Consider the following 21,034-nt stretch of genomic DNA (forward strand, 5'->3'; position numbering starts at 1 on the left):
GAATGCAATGTGACATTTTGGTAATGGAACATCACTTACATCTCTGTCACAGTGACTTTATTGTTTAATTCACTTGGTTGAGAGACCTCTGGCTGCTCATCATAGCCATTTTTGGCAAAGAGAGTAGTTAAAACACTCTGTAAAGAAAGAATAACAAATTAACATTATTTGTTACAATCCGTTTAATATCAGTGTTCATAATTTCACTTATAAATGGACACTTCACCATTTATTTTTAACCTTATATATCATTATGTCCTGCACCATACCATTGTATGGCACATTTCTACGTTCTGTAGTCAAAAAGATAACTGTGATTTCAAAAATGACAATACGTTTCCAGCCAAAGGCAGGGTGTTTGCATGCTCGCTGTGCCACCGATAAACTTGTAGTCTTTGAAAATCACTGTTTAGTTTTTAAAAATCCTCTGGAGTAATTTTATTAAGACCTTTTCTTCTTATCTATACAGAACGTATAAACACGGCATTTTCACATATGTAGACACTGGTATGATGCTGGGGTAAAGAAGTGGTGAAGTGTCCCTATAACTTATTTCCTATAAAATACATGGAAACAAACATTAGTATACTGTTTGAATAGATTTGACTTTGTAGGTCCTACCTTGCTCATAATCGAGGATGGGTCCAATTTTTCCTTAGGCTTCCTCAACTCCAAAGATAGAACTGTTTCCATTTCAAAGAGCTTCAGACCAGCTGTACCTGTCGCTGGTTTGAAACAGCACCCTCCTACAAGACATGGACCAAGGAGAATTAGTTGCCTCAATGCTATTACTTGATGCAATAATGAAGGAAAAAATGTTGAGCCCCAAAAACACACCAGATGGCTACAACAAATTTCAATAGACTCTAGTCTAGTCTGGTGTGTCCTCTGAATTGATCCAAATGAAATTGAAGCTTTCAAAAAGATGAACACTGGTTGTAAAAGGATGCATCATAATGACGATCACATCATTTAGACCAGAATCTTTAACAAGTGATTTAGAAGCTGACTATAAACTAAGTCATAGTTTAAAAACAAAGTAATTCTAAACTCTTTATAATTAAGTGATAATGCCAGGGAAGCTGGTGTTTGGAGGATATATTGGCACGGGTGTTGTTCGTCCCGAGACGAAGTCGAGGGCTGGTAAACCGTGCCAATAAACCGTGCCAATAATGCCAATATATCCTCCAAACACCGGCTTCGAGGGCATTATCACTTTTATACAATGGGTTACCAACATAATCAAATAGTGATTATACAACGAGTGGGTCTAATCCTGAATGCTGATTGGTTAAAACAGCATTCCAGCCAGTGTCTATTCCACAAGTTACCACTGGCTATGACGTTAAAATGCCTATTTACTCTGTTCCATCTGACTCCGCAATCCACTGTCTCATCAGCCCATCCAAGCTATTTATAAACTTGATCCCCACTATAAAAAGCATCTAGCCATTATTTCACATTTCTTTTAGACTAACATTAAGTTTTCAACAGCGGAGATTTGTATAAACCTTGCTGTCTGTCTCTCCGACATTTGCAACATTGAAATTTGATCTCCTGCTGGCCCATAGTAATGAACGTGTCGGGAGTCGGGATCAGACAGACTCAGCAGATTTGTTAGATTTAATTTTTTTAGCCCCTTTTTCTCCCAATTTCAATTACGATCTAGTCTCATCGCTGCAACTCCCCAACAGGCTCAGGAGAGGCGAAGGTCGAGTCATGCGTCCTCCGAAACATGACCCGCCAAACCGCGTTCCTTAGCACCCGCCCACTTAACCCAGAAGGAAACACTGTTAAACACTGTAGAGGAAACACTGTTAAACTGATGACCGAAGTCAGCCTGCAGGTGCCCGGCCCACCACAAGGAGTCGCTAGAGTGCGATGAGCCAAGTAAAGCCCCCCCAGCCTAACCATCCCCTAACCCAGATGACGCTGGGCCAATTGTGCTCCACCCTATGGGACTCCCGGCCACGGCCGGTTGTGACACAGCCTAGGATCGAACCCGGGTCTGTAGTGACACCTCAAGCACTGCGATGCAGTGCCTTAGACCGATGTGCCACTCGGGAGGCTCCTCTCAGCATAATTTTTATGGATATATACAAAGAAATGTCAATTGAAAAAAGGTCATAAAAAACTTAGTGCAGCTAGTTTGCAGTCTTTCCAGCTTCACTTTGAAGTGATTGTGTTAGCTGTGTTGTTGGCTAGCTCCTCTGAACAACAGTGTATGCATCACCTTAGACATCATACCTGTTGCATTGCTGATTCCATGGAGCACGCGGTTATTACCGTTTCCGACAATGATGGCATCAACAATAATGTTAGAGGGCATCAATTTGGTTGTGACATCATGTGGTTTTGTCTTTGACCTATGAATACAATGATTAATAAATACAATCCCAAATGGAACACTATCCTTTATGTTATTGCATTGCATGTAAAACAACAAAACATATAAAATATAGATATCCCATGCACAAACAGATTGTAATCACTGTTTTGCACACTGAAAAAGTCTCAAGATAAATAACAATGTTTTACCCAAAATCATTCCCATCTGTGAGACATATGATGCGAAGTCTGCAGTCTGGAAATTGCTTTCCAACTTTTTCCAGTTCAGAAATGCCATGATTCAAGGCATCATACAGCACAGTGCCTACATTTGCCTTAAGATTGTGTATGTGGTCCTGTAAGTGCCAAAATTGTTCACATATAATTAGATGTAAAAAATAAATAAAAGAAAGACGCACACTCTGTTTACTCCCAAACATCTAATGGGGATAACCAATGTTCTTTGTTTTACATGTAATATGATGTCACGTTAGCTGATATAACATACCAGATTAGATTTTACCTCACTTGAAGAAAAAGGGTAAAGAATGATACCATGAAGGAGTACGAGTATATGATCTCAGCACACCAAGGTCTGTATTTTATGGCACTGCTTTACTATTTTGCATTCAGAAGATAGACTTTATGAGAAAAATATGTTTACTTTAAAGGTCTCCAGAGTCTCTGTAAATGTGTGGAGAGTTTTAGCTGATGAGTCAAACTTCACCAAGCCAATGACATGATGAAAATCGTATGCCATGCTTCTAGTTGTGAAGTTATCAAACAGCTGTTTGACTGCATCCAACCGTGTCATTTTGTCATCTGAATCATAGCATGTCTTCTTCATGGAGGAGCTTGAATCCACTAGTACCTAAAGATAGTTGGATGGAGAAAACATTAAAGGAGGAGCTAACGTAACTGTTATAATGTTGTTACACCAACATACTTATCATTCTAAGGTGAATACCTTGGGCTGCTCCTTGGTCTTTGCCAACATCTCATCATTTCAGCCATAGCAGTGGCTCATACTTGCAGTGTCAAAACTGAACTTAGATTCAGAAATATAAATAGATACAGTGCATTCGGAAAGTATTCCGATCCCTTGACTTTTTCCACATTTTGTTACGTTACAGCCTTGTTCTAAAATTGATTAAATTGTTTTTTTTCCTCATCAATCTAAACACAATACCCCATAATGACAAATCCAAAACAGGTTTTTAGAAATTTTAAAATTAAAAACAGAAATATGACATTTACATAAGTATTCAGACCCTTTACTCAGTACTTTGTTGAAGCACCTTTGGCAGCGATTACAGCCTCGAGTCTTCTTAGGTATGACGCTACAAGCTTGGCACACCTGTATTTGGGGAGTTTATCCCATTCTTCTCTGCAGATCCTCTCAAGCTCTGTCAGGTTGGATGGGGAGCGTCGCTGCACAGCTATTTTCAGGTCTCTCCGGAGATGTTCGATCGGGTTCAAGTCTGGGCTCTGGCTGGGCCACTCAAGGACATTCAGAGACTTGTCCTGAAGCTACTCCTGCATTGTCTTGGCTGTGTGCTTAGGGTCGTTGACCTGTTGGAAGGTGAACCTTCGCTCCAGTTTGAGGTCCTTGTTAGGCCTACTGCTGCTAGGTAGCTCTCTCTCTGCTCTCTCCCTCCCCTCTGTCTGTCCTTGATTGCAGGAGTGAAGTCTGGTGTGCGGGAGTCAGGGTTCCAGCTGCAGCTCATTCACCATAATCACCTCAGCCTTTAAGACCCGGTCAAACTTTCCACTCATCGTCAGATCATAGTCAAGACAACCATGTTAGTCTCGCTGCCGACTCAACCTGTCTGTTTTCGCTCTTGTGTTTTTTGGACTGTTTATTTACTTTTTCTCCTGTGCCACAGATATTTGGAACCTGACTCCTGCCTACGCTTCACTCCTGCCACCACCATCCTGCTCTCCACTATCGGGCCTCTCCTTTGGACTCACCACGGACACTAGGACATTACGGTACCACACCTGCCCTGACCTGGATCTGTACCCTCCCTGTAACCTGGACTTGCTCTTCCCCATTTATTGGAAACCTGGACTATTGAACATTATAATAAACCTGTTAAAACTTCTCTGGCTTGGTGTACTTGTCTGCATTTGGGTTCTATCCAGTTAAATCATAACAGTATGATCTGACCAACATGAACCCAGCAGACAGTAGCTCGGATACCACCCCAGAGTGCACTCAAATTTGGACTGCCATAGCCAATCAGGGCATTCTACTTGGCCAACATGATACCCTGTTTAAGACGATTGCTGAGGACAGTCAGGTGCTGCTTAATCAGGTTCAATTACTCACCAATCAAGTGTCTGCTCTTACTACCCCTTCAGCCCAGATCAGAGAGCCTTTTGTTCCTGCTCCAGAGCGCTATGACGGGAACATGGGAACCTGTGGCGATTTTTTGACTCAATGCTCGTTAGTGTTTGAACAACAGCCCCTCACCTACGCCTCAGAAAGAGCCCGTATTGCCTACCTTATCAACTCTACTAGCGGTTCCGCTCGTGCCTGGGGATCCGCGGTCTGGGAGAGTCAGTCGGACATTTGCAACGCTTACGTGGCCTTCACCACGGAGATGAGGAAGGTTTTTGACCACCCCGTACGAGGCAAGGAGGCTGCGAAACGGTTGTTTTCTCTTCGGCAGGGGGGCTCGTATGTGGCGGAGATGGCAGTGGAGTTTCGGACTTTAGCAGCAGTGAGTGGTTGGAATGACGAGGCATTACAAGGAGTGTTCATCAATGCTTTGTCTGAGACTTTAAAAGATGAATTGGTGTCATATGATGAATCGCCTACGCTGGATAATCTTATTTCACTCACTATCAGGTTGGATAACCGGATTCGGGAGCGCCGCCGGGAGAGGAGTGTTAGTTCCAAGCAACCTGTCTGTCATCAACAAACTCCTTCCTGCATCGTCCCTACGGAGAGAGCCGTGTCTTCCCGAGTCGATACGAGGAGCACTGAACCCGAAGCCATGGAGGTGGGTCGTGCACGGTTGTCCTCAGAGGAGCGTGCACGTCGTATTCAGGCTCGGGTCTGCCTGTATTATGGAGAAGCTGGTCATTTCGTTCCTTCCTGCCCAGTTCGGTCCGGGAAAAGGGCCGGCTCATCATTTATGGGAGAAGTTTTGGTGAGCCGAGCAGCGGATTCTTCCTCTTCTCCCGCATTCTGCTCCAGGCATCCCTCCAGTGGCAGTCCCAGAATTTCTCTGTTAGTGCGCTGATTGACTCTGGTGCCGACGAAAGCTTTTTGGATAGAGAGTGGGCTCAACAAATGGATTTGGAGACTGTTCCTATGGACTGTCCGCTGCAGGCTAAGGGTCTAAATGGACAATTGTTGACCCGCATTACCCATCAGACTGTTCCTGTTTGTCTTAGAGTGTCGGGAAATCATCAGGAGAACATTCAATTCCATATTATCGACTGCCCACAGACTCCCCTGGTCCTTGGTATCCCCTGGCTCATAAAACACAATCCACACATTGATTGGGTGACAGGTAGCATTGTTTCATGGAGCACATTTTGTCATGTGAATTGTTTGTGTTCTGCTCAGACTCCTGCCAGTACTGTGCCTCAACCTCCACTGGAGTCCATGGATCTTTCTGCTGTTCCTGACGTGTATCATGACCTGGCATCCGTTTTCTGCAAACACAGAGCTACTTCTCTTCCTCCTCACCGGACTTACGACTGCGCCATTGACCTCCAGCCAGGAGCCCCGCTCCCCAGCAGTCGCCTGTACAATCTCTCCCGGCCGGAGACGGAGGCTATGGAGAACTACATTCGGGACTCCTTGGCGGCAGGTATTATGCGTCCTTCCTCGTCACCTGTAGGAGCGGGATTCTTTTTTGTTGCTAAGAAGGATAAGACCCTCAGACCCTGTGTATTGATTACCGTGGACTTAACAACATCACCATTAAGAACAAGTATTCTCTGCCTTTGATTAATTCTGCTTTTCCCCTCCTTCATGGTGCTACCATCTTTACGAAACTGGATCTACGAAATGCGTATCACCTGGTGCGCATTCGTAAGGGTGATGAATGGAAGACTGCCTTCAACACACCCTTGGGACATTTTGAGTATCGGGTTATGCCTTTTGGGTTGTCTAATGCCCCTGCTGTTTTTCAGGCACTAGTCAATGATGTCCTTCGGGACATGTTGAATCGGTTTGTTTTTGTCTATCTGGATGATATCTTGATTTTCTCAGAGTCCTCCCAGGAACATGAACTGCATGTGCGCCAGGTGTTGCAAAGGTTGTTGGAGAACAAACTGTTTGTGAAGATGGAGAAATGTGAATTTCATGTGTCTGAGACCTCTTTTTTGGGTTACATCATAGCTCAGGGGAGCTGCGGATGGACCCAGCTAAGATCTCTGCTGTCACGGACTGGCCAGCTCCCTCTACCCGCAAACAACTTCAACGATTCCTGGGGTTTGCGAACTTCTATAGGAGGTTCATCAAGGACTACAGCCGCATTGCGGCGCCACTCACCGCTCTCACCTCCATCTCACGACCGTTCGCTTGGAATGAAGGGGCCGAATCAGCGTTCGAAGAACTGAAACATCGCTTCGCCTCGGCTCCCATTCTGATGCAGCCGGACCCCCGACCGCCAGTTTGTCGTGGAGGTGGATGCATCCGACACTGGGGTAGGTGCAGTGTTGTCACAACGTTCTCCTGAAGATAACAAACTGCATCCCTGTGCTTTTCTCTCAAGGAAACTTTCTCAGGCAGAGAGGAATTATGATGTTGGAAATCGTGAACTGCTCGCCGTTAAGCTGGCTCTCGAGGAGTGGCGACATTGGTTGGAGGGGGCGGAACAACCCTTCATCGTTTGGACGGATCATAAGAATCTGGCTTACCTCCAGTCAGCGAAGCAGCTCAACCCCGTCAAGCCAGGTGGGCACTATTTTTTGGGAGATTCAATTTTTCTCTGTCTTACCGTCCTGGGTCACGCAACGTCAAGCCTGACGCCCTGTCTCGTGTTCATTCGGCTGTTGATACTGGTAGTAACCCTGAACCCATTTTGCCTCCTACCTGCAGTATTGCAGTCATCACATGTGACATCGAGGGGATTGTTAGACAGGCTCAACATCATCAAGCTGACCCTGGGAGGGGTCCTCCTAACCGGATGTTTGTCCCTGAGTCTGCTCGCTCCCAGGTACTTCAGTGGGCTCACTCGTCTCCCCTTACCTGTCACCCTGGAGTTTCGCGGACCCTTGACTTTGTGCGACGGAAGTTCTGGTGGGCCACGATGGAGGCGGACACTCGAGCCTTCATTGCTGCTTGTACGGTATGTGCACGAAGTAAAAACTCCACCCAGGCCAGCGCTGGTCATCTACGACCTCTACCTATACCCAGCCGGCCCTGGTCGCATATCGCTATGGATTTTGTCACTGGACTTCCCCCCTCATCTGGTAAGACTGTCATTCTTACGGTGATTGATCGCTTTTTCTAAGTTCGCTCATTTTTTGGCCCTACCTAAACTGCCCACTGCCAGAGAGACGGCTGATATTTTGGTTGAACATGTGTTCCGCTCTCATGGTCTACCCACGGATATTGTCTCTGACAGGGGTCCCCAGTTTGTCTCCCAGGTGTGGAAAGCTTTCTGTAAAGCTTTGGGCATTACATCCAGCCTGTCCTCTGGATATCACCCCCAGACCAACGGGCAAGCCGAGAGAGCGAACCAGGAGATGGAGACCGCACTTCGGCTGTGTCACTGGGTCTAACCCTGGGTCATGGAGCTCCATGCTCCCCTGGGTGGAATATGCTCATAACACCTTGACTAACGCTTCCTCTGGTTTGTCTCCTTTTCTGTGTGCTCTGGGTTATCAACCTCCCCTGTTCCCTTCCCAAGAGAGGGAACTTGCGGTACCCTCGGTGCAGTCCCACATGCGCCGCTGCTGCAAGGTCTGGAGGAAGGCCAGGGTAGCTCTGTCCCGAGCTTCGGCGTACATGCAGAGGCAAGCCAACCGTCACCGGTCCCAGGCTCCCGGTTACTCTCCTGGTCAAGAGGTATGGCTGAAGTCACGGGACCTTCCATTGAAGGTGGAGTCAAGAAGATGGCGCCTCGTTTTATAGGACCGTTCAAGATACTGTCTATTGTTAACCCCTGCGCGGTTAAGCTACAGCTTCCTGCCTCCCCTACGGGTTCATTCCACCTTTCATGTTTCCCAGATTAAGCCTGTGTCGGTTAGCCCTTTGTGCCCCGCCCTCTCGTCCCCCTCCTCCGCCCAAGATCGTGGGTGGGGGTCCGGTCTACACTGTCCGGCGACTTCTGGATGTTCGCCGGGTCGTGGTTTCCAGTACCTGGTGGATTGGGAGGGTTATGGTCCTGAGGAACGTTCCTGGGTGCCCAGGAGCTTCATTGTGGATCCTGCTCTGGTTCGTGAGTTTCATAGGTTACATCCTGATAAACCCTGTCGGCCGCCAGGTGGCGTCCGTAGAGGGGGGTACTGTTAGGCCTACTGCTGCTAGGTAGCTCTCTCTCTGCTCTCTCCCTCCCCTCTGTCTGTCCTTGATTGCAGGAGTGAAGTCTGGTGTGCGGGAGTCAGGGTTCCAGCTGCAGCTCATTCACCATAATCACCTCAGCCTTTAAGACCCGGTCAAACTTTCCACTCATCGTCAGATCATAGTCAAGACAACCATGTTAGTCTCGCTGCCGACTCAACCTGTCTGTTTTCGCTCTTGTGTTTTTTGGACTGTTTATTTACTTTTTCTCCTGTGCCACAGATATTTGGAACCTGACTCCTGCCTACGCTTCACTCCTGCCACCACCATCCTGCTCTCCACTATCGGGCCTCTCCTTTGGACTCACCACGGACACTAGGACATTACGGTACCACACCTGCCCTGACCTGGATCTGTACCCTCCCTGTAACCTGGACTTGCTCTTCCCCATTTATTGGAAACCTGGACTATTGAACATTATAATAAACCTGTTAAAACTTCTCTGGCTTGGTGTACTTGTCTGCATTTGGGTTCTATCCAGTTAAATCATAACAGTCCTGAGCGCTCTGGAGCAGGTTTTCATCAAGGATCTCTCTGTACTTTGCTCTGTTCATCTTTCCCTCGATCCTGACTAGTCTCCCAGTACCTGCCACAGAAAAACATCCCCACAGCATGATGCTTGTTTTCATCAGACAAGAGAATCTTGTTTCTCATGGTCTGAGAGTCCTTTAGGTACCTTTTGGCAAACTCCAAGCGGGCTGTCATGTGCCTTTTACTGAGGAGTGGCTTCCGTCTGGCCACTCTACCATAAAGGCCTGATTGGTGGAGTGCTGCAGAGATGCTTGTCCTTCTGGAAGGTTATCCCATCTCCACAGAGGAACACTGGAGCTCTGTTAGAGTGACCATCGGGTTCTTGGTCACCTCCCTGACCAAGGCTCTTTTCCCCCGATTGCTCAGTTTGGCCGGGCGGCCAGCTCTAGGAAGAGTCTTGGTGGTTCCAAACTTCTTCCATTTAAGAATGATAGAGGCCACTGTGTTCTTGGGGACCTTCAATGCTGCAGACATTTTTGGGTACCCTTCCCCAGATCTGTGCCTCAACTCAATCCTGTCTCGGAGCTCTACGGACAATTCCTTCAACTTCATGGCTTGGTTTTTGCTCTGACACGCACTGCCAACTGTGGGACCTTATATAGACAGGTGTGTTCCTTTCCAAATCATGTCCAATCAATTGAATTTACCACAGGTGGACTCCAATCAAGTTGTATCTCAAGGATGATCAATGGAAACAGGATGCACCTGAGCTCAATTCTGAGTATCATAGCAAAGGATCTGAATATTACAGTTTTTTATGTTTAATAAATTTGCTAAAATTTAAAAAAAACCTGTTTTCACTTTGTCATTATGAGGGAAAATGTGGATTTAATCCATTTTACAATGACTGTAACATAACAAAATGTGGAAGGGGGGGGGGTCTGAATACTTACCAAATGTACTGTATATTCAAATATAATCTATCATAAATTACCAATATTGCCTCTTTAGGAGTCCTGGTGGTCATGAAGGTCTGGTCACTTCTGGTGTCTCTCATTCTACAGAGTAATTAAAAACATACAATAAGTAATGAAGGGGTATGATGGAGATTATAGTTTCGTCCATTAATTAAACTCATTATCAATATGATCCATGTTCATAAACTGTCCACCAGTAATTATGAAGCTTCATATAGTTTCAAACAGAATGTTTGACTAGTTTTCATATTATAAGTACTTACTCATGTGCCAATTCGTCCACATTCAAAGTTTTGTGTTTGCCAGTTAAGCAATCAAAAACAATGAAATCCTGAGGAGATGCTTTGTATTTTTCAATGTAAACACCCAGGTTATCTGTAAAACCACTAACAATTACTTATCCTGCTAACCACTCAAAGGACAACAATAGGCCAGCATTTAAAATAGCAAAACACCAAACGCAATGATTCCCACAAAAAAGTTTGTTAGCACTTGAGTTTACAGTGCTGAAATAATAGGGCAATGACTGGGAAGTAAGAGGAAACAACAGGGAAATAAGATGGCAACAACAAGGTAACAATGTGGTAATAACCCATTCATAGTTAGTATTTAGCTGCTAAGTACAGATATAAAGTGTGATGAATTTTCCTGGTTGTTATGTAGAAATAATGATTGGTTACTTAAAAACTATAAATAATAGAGGCTAATAAGTGCAAGTTATGTAATAAATATTTATGGCCATTTCACCTCTTCTCAGCAGCACCGTACTTATTAAGAATGCACTTGGAACTTTCGTATTGAACAGAATCGTTTGAGGAACTACATCATACTTACAATGTATTTGGGCCAACCTCACAATGTACCTTTTGGGTCATAGTTATCCAGTCCTTACCGTGTTGTTATTGACTATACTTAACTAATTATTATGTAAATTACGAGCCTACTCCCTGGGCGCAGATGACGTGGACGTCGATTAAGGCAGCCCCCCGCATCTCTCTGATTCAGAGGGGTTTGGTTAAAAGCAGAAGACACATTTCAATTGAATGCATTCAGCTGTGCAACTGACTAGGTATCCCCCTTTCCTTTCCCTTATTTCAGCACTGTAAACTAAAATGCTACAAAAAGTTGATATTCCCATTAAATAAATAAAATACACGCTTCAATAACAAGCATGTCATAAACTGACTCATGCAGAATGTGAAAGTGCTAGCTGTAAATGCAGTGTATCATATTTTGCTGTCTGATGAACCAAAGACATCGATGATTCTGCTGCAATGTGAATGAATTGTGCACATTCATTTGTATAGGCCTAAGCAACAATGAGCGAACACCACGTTATAGGACTTTCCATGAACATAATAATCTCAAACATGAATGATACATCGTACCAAGACTTTAACTAGTAGGCACAAGGCCAAGTAGCCTACCTTCTTTCAAAAGAACGAGACGTGGCCCATCCACTCCTACACTCTTCAACTGCAGTGGTGGAGTGACTGTCAGGTGAGGGTATGCTTTCAATTCTTCAGTCATCTTGGCAAATGTCTCATCTAGTTTGATCTGAAAGCTTTAATTTGATTAAACAATAAAACATGAATTACCAATTACACTATCAATGCAGATACAGTATTCAATGATACAATGAACAAATCATACTTTTGACCAGTCACAAGTCCATATGAAAGCCAAACAGGGAATGTTTTGATGGATAGAGGCAGACTGAGTAAAATCTTTTCAACATCGGTAGCTCTCCACATTGAAGTTTCTCTCAAGATCTCAGCAGAGCAGTTTGGGATTCTTTCTCCATCTTAGCAATGGTAAAACACATCATGCAATTACAACATTTGATCATGAAACTACTGTATACGTCAAAGTTGAATTCACATATCAAAAGTGATACTTTTTTCTGTTTACAAAAAACAAGATATTATTACCTGCTCTTCCAGTGCAGACACTAACACATCTCAACAATCATTAACATAGGTGGATGACTATTAGTTCTGGGTTTGACTAAGAATTAAAATACACACTCTATAGAAAGCCCTGTAATTCTTAACTCTGAAGGAACGTGCCAAAGTTTTAGCAAACCCGTTCCTACTGTCACGGTTCCCTCAGACAGAACCCAGAAGCAGACCAGGACAAGGAGAGTTGAACGAAGGTGAGGGTTTATTACAGATTCAACAAAGGTGCAGAATAATCCAGGGACAGAGCGGGCGGCGTGGATGAGTTGTTGAGGGTGCAGTTGTTGGTCCAGTGATGGCTCGGCAGCCGCCGACCATCAGGCAGAGGTAGGGTGAAGGTTCCGGACGAGTGACTGCAGATGGGACAAAAACGGAGGTAAGTAAACCAAAAAAACCAACAAGGTACAAAACAACAAAACTAACGCTAGACGCTCTAGGACTGATACTCTGACAAAACCTACTGTTCATGGCTACCGATCCGGCAGGAACTGGATGTTCGCCAGAGCCTAAGAAGGGTGATGATCAGGACCAGGTGTGCAGATTGCTGATGGGATGCAGGTCTGCGGAAACAAGAGCGCTCCTCGGAGCGTTCCCCGAACCCTCGGGAAACTGGAGATTACGAACAGGAAAACTAGTCACCAGACAGGACCCGACTCAGACAGCCGGGATCGTTACAGTACCCCTCCGACGAACGCCACCGGGCGGACTCCCGGAGCGCCAGGATGGAGGCGGTAGAAGTCACTGATGAGGTCCGCATCTAGGACCTGTCGCCGCGGAATCCAACTCCTCTCCTCAGGACCATACCCCTCCCAGTCCACGAGATACTGGAAACCCCGGCCCCGCCGTCTGGAATCCATGATGCGACGCACCGTGTAGGCAGGACCACCTCCGATCATCCGAGGAGGAGGAGGAGGAGGCGGAGGAGGCAACAGAGGACTGAGGAAGACAGGCTTGAGGCAGGAGACATGAAAGGTGGGATGGACTCTGAGCGTCCTCGGTAGTTTGAGTCGAACTGCCACTGGATTGATCACCTTCTCCACCACAAACGGACCAATGAACTTCGGTAACAACTTCCTAGACTCAGTCCGTAACGGAAGATCCCGTGTGGCCAACCAAACCCTATCTCCGATGGTATAGGTGGGAGCGGGATCCGGCGACGATTCGCCTGGAGCTGATACCGGTCCGAAACTCTAAGGAGTGCCTTTCTGGCCCGATGCCAGGTCCGGTGGCAACGAGAATATGGGCCTGAACAGAAGGCACTGAGAGCTCCTTCTCCTGAGAAGGAAACAGGGGAGGTTGGTAGCCATACAGGCACTGGAAGGGAGACATCCCAGTGGCAGATGTAGGAAGAGTATTGTGGGCATACTCAACCCAAGGCAACTGAGAGACCCAGGAGGTGGGGTTGGAAGAGACCAGACAGCGTAGCGTGGATTCCATCTTCTGGTTGGCTCTCTCCGCCTGACCATTGGATTGGGGGTGAAAACCAGATGTGAGACTGACTGTAGCTCCAATGGCCAAACAGAAGGACTTCCAGACAGCAGAGGTAAACTGAGGGCCACGGTCGGAAACGATATCACTGGGCAAACCGTGGACCCTGAAAACCTCCCCTAACCAGGATCTCGGACGTCTCCGAGGCAGAGGGAAGCTTGGCAATTGGCACAAAGTGGGCGAACTTGCTGAATCTGTCCACGATAGTCAGAACGACCGTGTTCCCCTCAGAAGCGGGCAACCCAGTGACGAAGTCCAGGGCCAGATGCGACCATGGTCGCGGGGAATAGGAAGGGGGTGAAGTAGTCCAGAGCTGGGCCGATTGGTACTCTTATTCTGCGCACACACTGGACAGGCAGCAACAAACCCCCGAGTATCCTCGGCCATGGCAGGCCACCAAAACGTCTGCGAAGAAACGCCATTGTCCGAGCCACGCCAGGGTGACAAGCCATCTTGCTGGCGTGGGACCATTTGAGGACAGCCGGACGAACCGACTCAGGCACAAACAACCGACCGGGTGGACCGTTACCGGGACCGGGCTGAGTCCGAAGGGCCGCCAGCACCTCCTCCTCAATCTTCCACATAACTGCTCCCACGACGCAGTTCCCGGGGGAGAATTGTCTCGGTCTTGGACCCACTCTCCTCCGTCTTGGAGAACATCCGGGACAAGGCGTCCCGCCTTGCCGTTCTTAGATCCAGGTCGGAACGTCAGGGAAAACTTGAATCGTCCGAAAAACAACGCCCACCTGGCCTGACGGGAGTTGAGACGTTTAGCCGATTGCACGTAAGCAAGATTCTTGTGGTCAGTCCAGACAATAAACGGTTGCTCCGCCTCCAACCAGTGGCGCCACTCCTCCAAGGCAAGTTTCACCGCGAGAAGCTCCCGGTTACCCACATCGTAATTCCTCTCCGCAGGCGAAAGGCGACGAGAGTAGTAGGCGCAGGGATGGAGTTTACTGTCCGTGGAGCATCGCTGCGACAGGATGGCGCCAACTCCCACATCAGACGCGTCCCACTTCAACGACGAACTGACGGGCCGTGTCCGGTTGAGAGAGAATCGGTGCGTTGGTGAATCGCCTCTTCAAATCCAGAAACGCACGATCCGCCTCCGGATTCCACTTGAAGGTCCTGATACTGGAAGTCAAGGCAGTTAATGGAGCGGCCACACGGCTGTAATCCCGGATGAATCTGCGGTAGAAATTGCAAACCCCAAAAATCTCTGGAGCTGCAATCTCGTACCGGGCTGGGCCCATTCCAGAACCGCTCTAACCTTCTCCTGGTCCATCCTAATCTCTCCCCTGGAGATGATGTACCCGAGAAAGGATGTCGTGTGGGCGTGAAACTCGCACTTCTCGGCCTTCACGAACAGGCGATTCTCCAACAATCGCTGCAGAACCTGCCGGACATGCTGGACGTGGTCGGAAGGTTCCTTCGAGAAGATCAGAATGTCATCCAGGTAAACAAACACAAAGAGACCGATCATATCTCTCAGGACGCCGTTCACCATACTCTGGAATACCGCTGGAGCATTGGTCAGTCCAAACGGCATCACCTGATACCGAAGTGGCCCATCGGTGTATTGAAACCCGTCAACCACTCGTCCCCCTCTCTGATCCGGACCAGGTGATACGCATTGCGTAGGTCTAGCTTGGTGAACACCGTAGCACCCTGTAAGGAGTCGAAGGCAGAACTCATCAAGGGCAGGGGATACTTGTTCTTGACCGTGATGTCATTCAACCCCCGATAATCAATACACGGTCGAAGAGAGCCATCCTTCTTACCCACAAAGAAGAATCCTGCCCCCAGGGGTGATGACGAGGGACGAACGAGACCAGCAGCTAGGGACTCCTTGATGTAGGTCTCCAACGCCTCACGTTCAGGTCGGGAGATACTGTATAACCTTCCCTTGGGGTAGACAGCTCCAGGGACCAGGTTGATGGCACAATCATATGGTCGGTGGGGGAGGAAGTGACAGAGCCTTCTGCTTACTGAAAACTTCCCCAAATCGTGATATGTCTCGGGAACCAGGGACAAATCTGGGGGTTTAGCCTCAATCACCTGACTGGGAACCGAATGGGGGCAGGCAGTCTTGAGACAGTTAGCATGACAATCAAGGCTCCAACTCGTTACCTTGCCCGTCACCCAATCGAACGTGGGATTGTGTTCCTTCAGCCAGGGGTATCCAAGGACCAGAGGAACATGGGAAGACGGCAGAATGAAGAATGAAATCATCTCAGAATGATTCCCCGACAACCGCATCTTAACCGGTTCAGTCCTCATCGTGATACGTGCCAGACTACTGCCGTTCAGAGTGGTAACGCTTCAATGGCTTCCGGCAATTGCTCCTTGGAAAGCCCCAGCTGTTCCACCAACTCGGCATCAAGAAAGCTTCCATCGGCACCTGAATCGATAAAAGCGTTAGCGCTAAGCTCTGATTCCTGTTCACAAGGGTAGACGGGAAACGGGTCTGACAGAGGTACTGAGAGGTTGAAACTGGCTCGCTAACAGTCCTCCCAACTTTAGCGAGCCGGGCAGTTTGACGACCGCCCGGGAACAAGTGGAGATGTAATGTCCCGAGCGACCACAGTAGAGGCAGCAGTTGGTCTTACGTCTATGTTGACGCTCCTCCTTGGTTAACCCGTGCCGCCCCACTTGCATGGGTTCAGAATCGTGAGAGAGGTCCTCTCCACTAATCCTTTGTGGTGGAGAATGATCGACGTGTTCTGGTCCCCCACCCGACCCGACTGGGAACTGAGAAGCTGATCGATTGGACGGACCCCATTGCTTCTCCCTCCTTCGCTCTCGGACTCGATTATCCACCCGAATAGACAAGGCTACCAAGCTGTCCAGGTCACTAGGCTCCGGATAAGAGATCAACTCATCCTTGAGCTGCTCCGACAGACCCTGGTAAAAGGCCGCTTGCAAAGACTCCTCGTTCCACCCACTCTCCACAGCCAACGTCTTGAACTCGATCACGAAGTCGGCCACGCTGCGAGAGTTCCTTGGTGAAGAGAAAACAGGCGCCTAGCTGCGTCCCTCCCTCGGACGGAATGGTCGAAGAGCTTCCTCATCTCGGCCGTGAACCCCTGGTATGAAGCCATGCAGGGATCCTGCTCGTTCCCCAAACGGCTGAAGCCCACTCCAGCGCTCGACCACGCAGCAACTCAATCACAAAGGCTATCCTAGCCTTGTCTGTGGCATAAGAGTAGGGCTGTAGATCGAACACTAATCCACACTGCATAAGGAAGGAACGGCATCTTCCCAGCTCCCCCTCATATTTATCCGGCGTCGGAACCTTGGGCTCACGGAGGGACACAACTTCAGAGGCGGCAGGCGAGATGGGTGAAACCGGTAGTGGGTCCTCCACCGGACACTGGCGTTGGTTCTGGACCTCCGTCAGACCGGAAGAAAGGTTCCGAACTGACAACGCGATCTCCTGTAGTACCGTGCTATGATGGCCCAACATCTTCTCCTGCTGGGTAATGGCATGGCGAACAGAGTCCAGGTCCGCTGGGTTCATTACTGGCCGGATCGTTCTGTCACGGTTCCCTCAGACAGAACCCAGAAGCAGACCAGGACAAGGAGAGTTGAACGAAGGTGAGGGTTTATTACAGATTCAACAAAGGTGCAGAATAATCCAGGGACAGAGCGGGCGGCGTGGATGAGTTGTTGAGGGTGCAGTTGTTGGTCCAGTGATGGCTCGGCAGCCGCCACCATCAGGCAGAGGTAGGGGTGAAGGTTCCGGACGAGTGACTGCAGATGGGACAAAAACGGAGGTAAGTAAACCAAAAAAAACCAACAAGGTACAAAACAACAAAACTAACGCTAGACGCTCTAGGACTGATACTCTGACAAAACCTACTGTTCATGGCTAACGATCCGGCAGGAACTGGATGTTCGGCCAGAGCCTAAGAAGGGTGATGATCAGGACCAGGTGTGCAGATTGCTGATGGGATGCAGGTGCGGAAAACAAGAGCGCTCCCCGGAGCGTTCCCGAACCCTCGGGAAACTGGAGATTACGAACAGGAAAAACTAGTCACCAGACAGGACCCGACTCAGACAGCCGGGATCGTTACACCTACGTTTAACATTATGGCTGCAGTGAGCCAATCATGTCACAGCAATTGATTCAAAACCAATGCTTAAACTCTAGAGCCAATTGATCTTGCATTATGGAATTTGGTATATGATATGATGGCATTTGACATACACTTTTGATGTACTGTAGAATCAAGTAGTGCAGAGCAGTTTCCCATTAGTAGGGTACTATTGTAGCCTGAGTACCAGTCTGTTTAGCTATCCTTTCACTCCTTGCCACTCCTTGTTATGCCGAACATGTTTGGCATCACACAGAGTACTGGTTGTGGCATGTAAGCACAAAACAGGTTCTGGATTTCAGGCCAGTACTATTGGCCATTGTGCCACATGTAGATGTTACAGAAAATATATTGTGCCCACAGTGCTGTGCATATTACAAATACCCACAACTGCTGATGTTTTACCTTTAATTTTCTGTAGGACATACTCTCTTTCAAAGACATCTGGTAATCCAGGTACTTGAACTGGGTCGCAAAAGCGCACTCCTGGTTGAGAGGTCAAATTTATCGGTGCAAAGACTTCATGTTGTGAACTCTCTTTCTAGGGTAGACAGGGAGATAGAAAACAGATACATATTAGGGTAATTTGTTTGAGCAATGTTTAATTCTGACCTGTGAAGTCATGTACCTGTTCTGAATTATATGTTAAATGCCAAACAAATAGAGGTACAGTATCTCAGTTCCCCATTAAAAACATGTTATAACGTGTAATACAATAAGATCCATAATGTGTTATCAATGGTATCTCAAAAAACAATGGGTATACCTCTGCTTTAGATATCAGGTAGGCCCAGCAAACTGGTGCATTCTCAAAAACATCAGGGTCTTCAATGATCTTGTCACCTCTTTTTTTATTGCGGCTTGGCAACAGCTCTCTGAAGAGAGTGTACAATCCTTCAACAATGGCAATCTAAAACAAATACATGTTATGAATCTATTTGTGGACTTACATGATATCGTATGTGTACAGTACATTTGTGTGACAAAATATGCATCACCTTCTGGGTCCTACTTCCACTTTCATTTCTGCCCAACAGCTGATACAAACTTTGCGCCAGGGGATTACATCCACTGAGCTTTCGAATGTATGCATTCACTTTCTTGAATCCCTCTCCAGAATGTTTAACACTCTGTAAGGATATTTGGGAAGATCATTTAATGCATGATGGGTTGGCTGGATGGGGCTGTACATTGAAGGTACTGTACATTGAAAATCCAATAACACAAGCAAAGGAACACTGTAGCACTCTTTACCTGAACATGGTAATACAAACATCTGAAGTGTTAATAAATGATTACCACGTCAGGGTCAAAATGACTGTAACAATACAATGTAAATATCTGAATATCTCACAATGGTATATAGTGAAGAAAAGAAAGCACTGAGTCCTTTCTGGGTTTGTTGCACTGAGGGTACAACATCATTGAAGTAGAATTCCATGTTGTCTGGCTTTTCATCGGGGAAGGAGGACAAAGAAAAGTGAACAGTTGTCTCCTCATTGATTCCACAATCTTGCAAAGTTTCACCGTGTTCACCTCTGCAAAAAGGTCAATATTAGAAAAAGGTTGTATTGAAACTATAGATGGTCAAATTATAAGATGTGTGGTTTATTAATTGACCTATTTTTTTCTGTTATTAAATGCATTCATAAATGATTAAATCATAATTATATATGCACAACATTACTTATAAAGGAGGACATGTTCTGGGATTCCACTTTCATTAGAGAGCTTTCGTCTCAAGACTCTAATTGTGTCACTTGCTAAGTCCACCTTGACCTCATAGTCTCCCTGTTGATGAAAAGTACAGTATATTCAATAATTGACAAACATTATTTACAGAGACACCTTAGTTGCTACCAGAGGGTTATACCACGTAGCGGGATAGAGGAGTTAGCGAGCTAACTTTGGTGAACTCTTCAACTCTGGATAACCATTGACACAAAGCAGGCTCACCTTTTAGCTAGGTACATTTCTATGGCAACAAATCTTTCAGCTCTAACCTGCTCCGTGGCAAGCTAACTCCACTTTATCCTTTATAAAGTGTGAGACTTGAGTTGAGGACCAATCAAATCAGATTCCCTCCCTTTCGCAAAGATTCCATAATATCATTCCCTTCATACAGACAATACTTGATGAAGACGACTGATTAAATATTTTACTAATGTTATTTTGTGTTAAAAACAGTAAGTAAAACTTTGGTATGACTGTATTAATACAATTATTTTATTGACGTGGAAAACAGCCTGCTCGTTCATGGATAAGCATACCAAAGACGGCACTAACAATACCCATAATAAAAGCAAGACGGTACTTCTAATAGCCTACTTACCACTATAACCTGAATTTGCAGGACAGCCTTTCTTTCATTTTGATTTCAACCAACAACAAAAAAAAAGGTGGCACTGGCTCGACAATGGGTTTCTGTTTGAGCATTGTATGAAATGATGGGCGTTCGACTCGCTGGGCTATCCACATCAATCAATCAATCAAATTGATTTATAAAGCCCTTTTTACATCAGCAGATGTCACAAAGTGCTATACAGAAACCCAGCCTAAAACCCCAAACAGCAAGCAATGCACATGAAACATGCACATGCAGTTACAAGCCTGGTTTGAGTTAGCAGCAGGTGTTAGATCAATATCCACCTTTGTGATATCCATGAAGCATAAATTGGAATGCGAAGCTAACTGAAGCTAGCTAGCTTTAGAACATCCTGAATAGATCTAGCCAGCGTCGTAGTATACGATCGATCCTTGACTTCGGCGATGTAATTTACAAAATAGCCTCCAACACTCTACTCAGCAAATTGGATGTAGTCTATCACAGTGCCATCCGTTTTGTCTCCAAAGCCCCATACACTACCCACCACTGTGACCTGTACGCTCTTGTTGGCTGGTCCTCACTACATGTTCGTCGTCAAACCCACTGGCTCCAGGCCATCTATAAATCACTGCTAGGCAAATCCCCGCCTTATCTTAGCTCATTGGTCACCATAGCAGCACCCACCCGTAGTCTGCGCTCCAGCAGGTATATCTCACTGGTCATTCCCAAAGCCAACACCTCCTTTGGCCGCCATTCCTTCCAGTTCTCTGCTGCCAATGACTGGAACGAATTGCAAAATCTCTGAAGCTGGAGACTCTTATCTCCCTCAATAACTTTAAGCATCAGTTGTCAGAGCACCT

General features: G+C 46.7%; 2 protein-coding genes across 4 annotated transcripts in view; both read right to left on the minus strand.

Moving 5' to 3' along the window:
• LOC121533151 overlaps window positions 1–18,189 on the minus strand; it is a 32,547-nt gene extending 14,358 nt beyond the window's left edge. Inside the window, exons 1-10 of one of the 3 annotated variants that reach the window (XM_045212967.1) lie at window positions 17,830–18,189; window positions 11,959–12,396; window positions 11,733–11,869; window positions 10,569–10,680; window positions 10,323–10,386; window positions 2,993–3,199; window positions 2,539–2,684; window positions 2,248–2,366; window positions 622–746; window positions 40–137 (exon numbers count right to left, since the gene is read on the minus strand). In XM_045212967.1, the coding sequence (XP_045068902.1) occupies window positions 40–137; window positions 622–746; window positions 2,248–2,366; window positions 2,539–2,684; window positions 2,993–3,199; window positions 10,323–10,386; window positions 10,569–10,680; window positions 11,733–11,869; window positions 11,959–12,059 (1,109 nt within the window). In that variant the 5' untranslated portion in view covers window positions 12,060–12,396; window positions 17,830–18,189. Of the gene's footprint in view, window positions 1–39; window positions 138–621; window positions 747–2,247; window positions 2,367–2,538; window positions 2,685–2,992; window positions 3,200–10,322; window positions 10,387–10,568; window positions 10,681–11,732; window positions 12,472–17,829 lie in introns of those variants that run through there. The other 2 variants (XM_041838957.2, XM_041838958.2) reach the window with 2 other exon arrangements.
• The window catches only part of LOC121533148, a 30,110-nt gene continuing 21,226 nt past the window's right edge, over window positions 12,151–21,034 (minus strand). The window contains exons 6-12 of the mRNA XM_045212969.1: window positions 19,536–19,639; window positions 19,203–19,386; window positions 18,847–18,978; window positions 18,615–18,758; window positions 18,254–18,389; window positions 17,731–17,760; window positions 12,151–12,161 (exon numbers count right to left, since the gene is read on the minus strand). Of these exons, the coding sequence (XP_045068904.1) occupies window positions 12,151–12,161; window positions 17,731–17,760; window positions 18,254–18,389; window positions 18,615–18,758; window positions 18,847–18,978; window positions 19,203–19,386; window positions 19,536–19,639 (741 nt within the window). The remainder of the gene's footprint in view (window positions 12,162–17,730; window positions 17,761–18,253; window positions 18,390–18,614; window positions 18,759–18,846; window positions 18,979–19,202; window positions 19,387–19,535; window positions 19,640–21,034) is intronic.

Source organism: Coregonus clupeaformis, unplaced genomic scaffold (assembly GCF_020615455.1).
Source record: "Coregonus clupeaformis isolate EN_2021a unplaced genomic scaffold, ASM2061545v1 scaf0066, whole genome shotgun sequence".
NCBI lineage: Eukaryota > Metazoa > Chordata > Actinopteri > Salmoniformes > Salmonidae > Coregonus > Coregonus clupeaformis.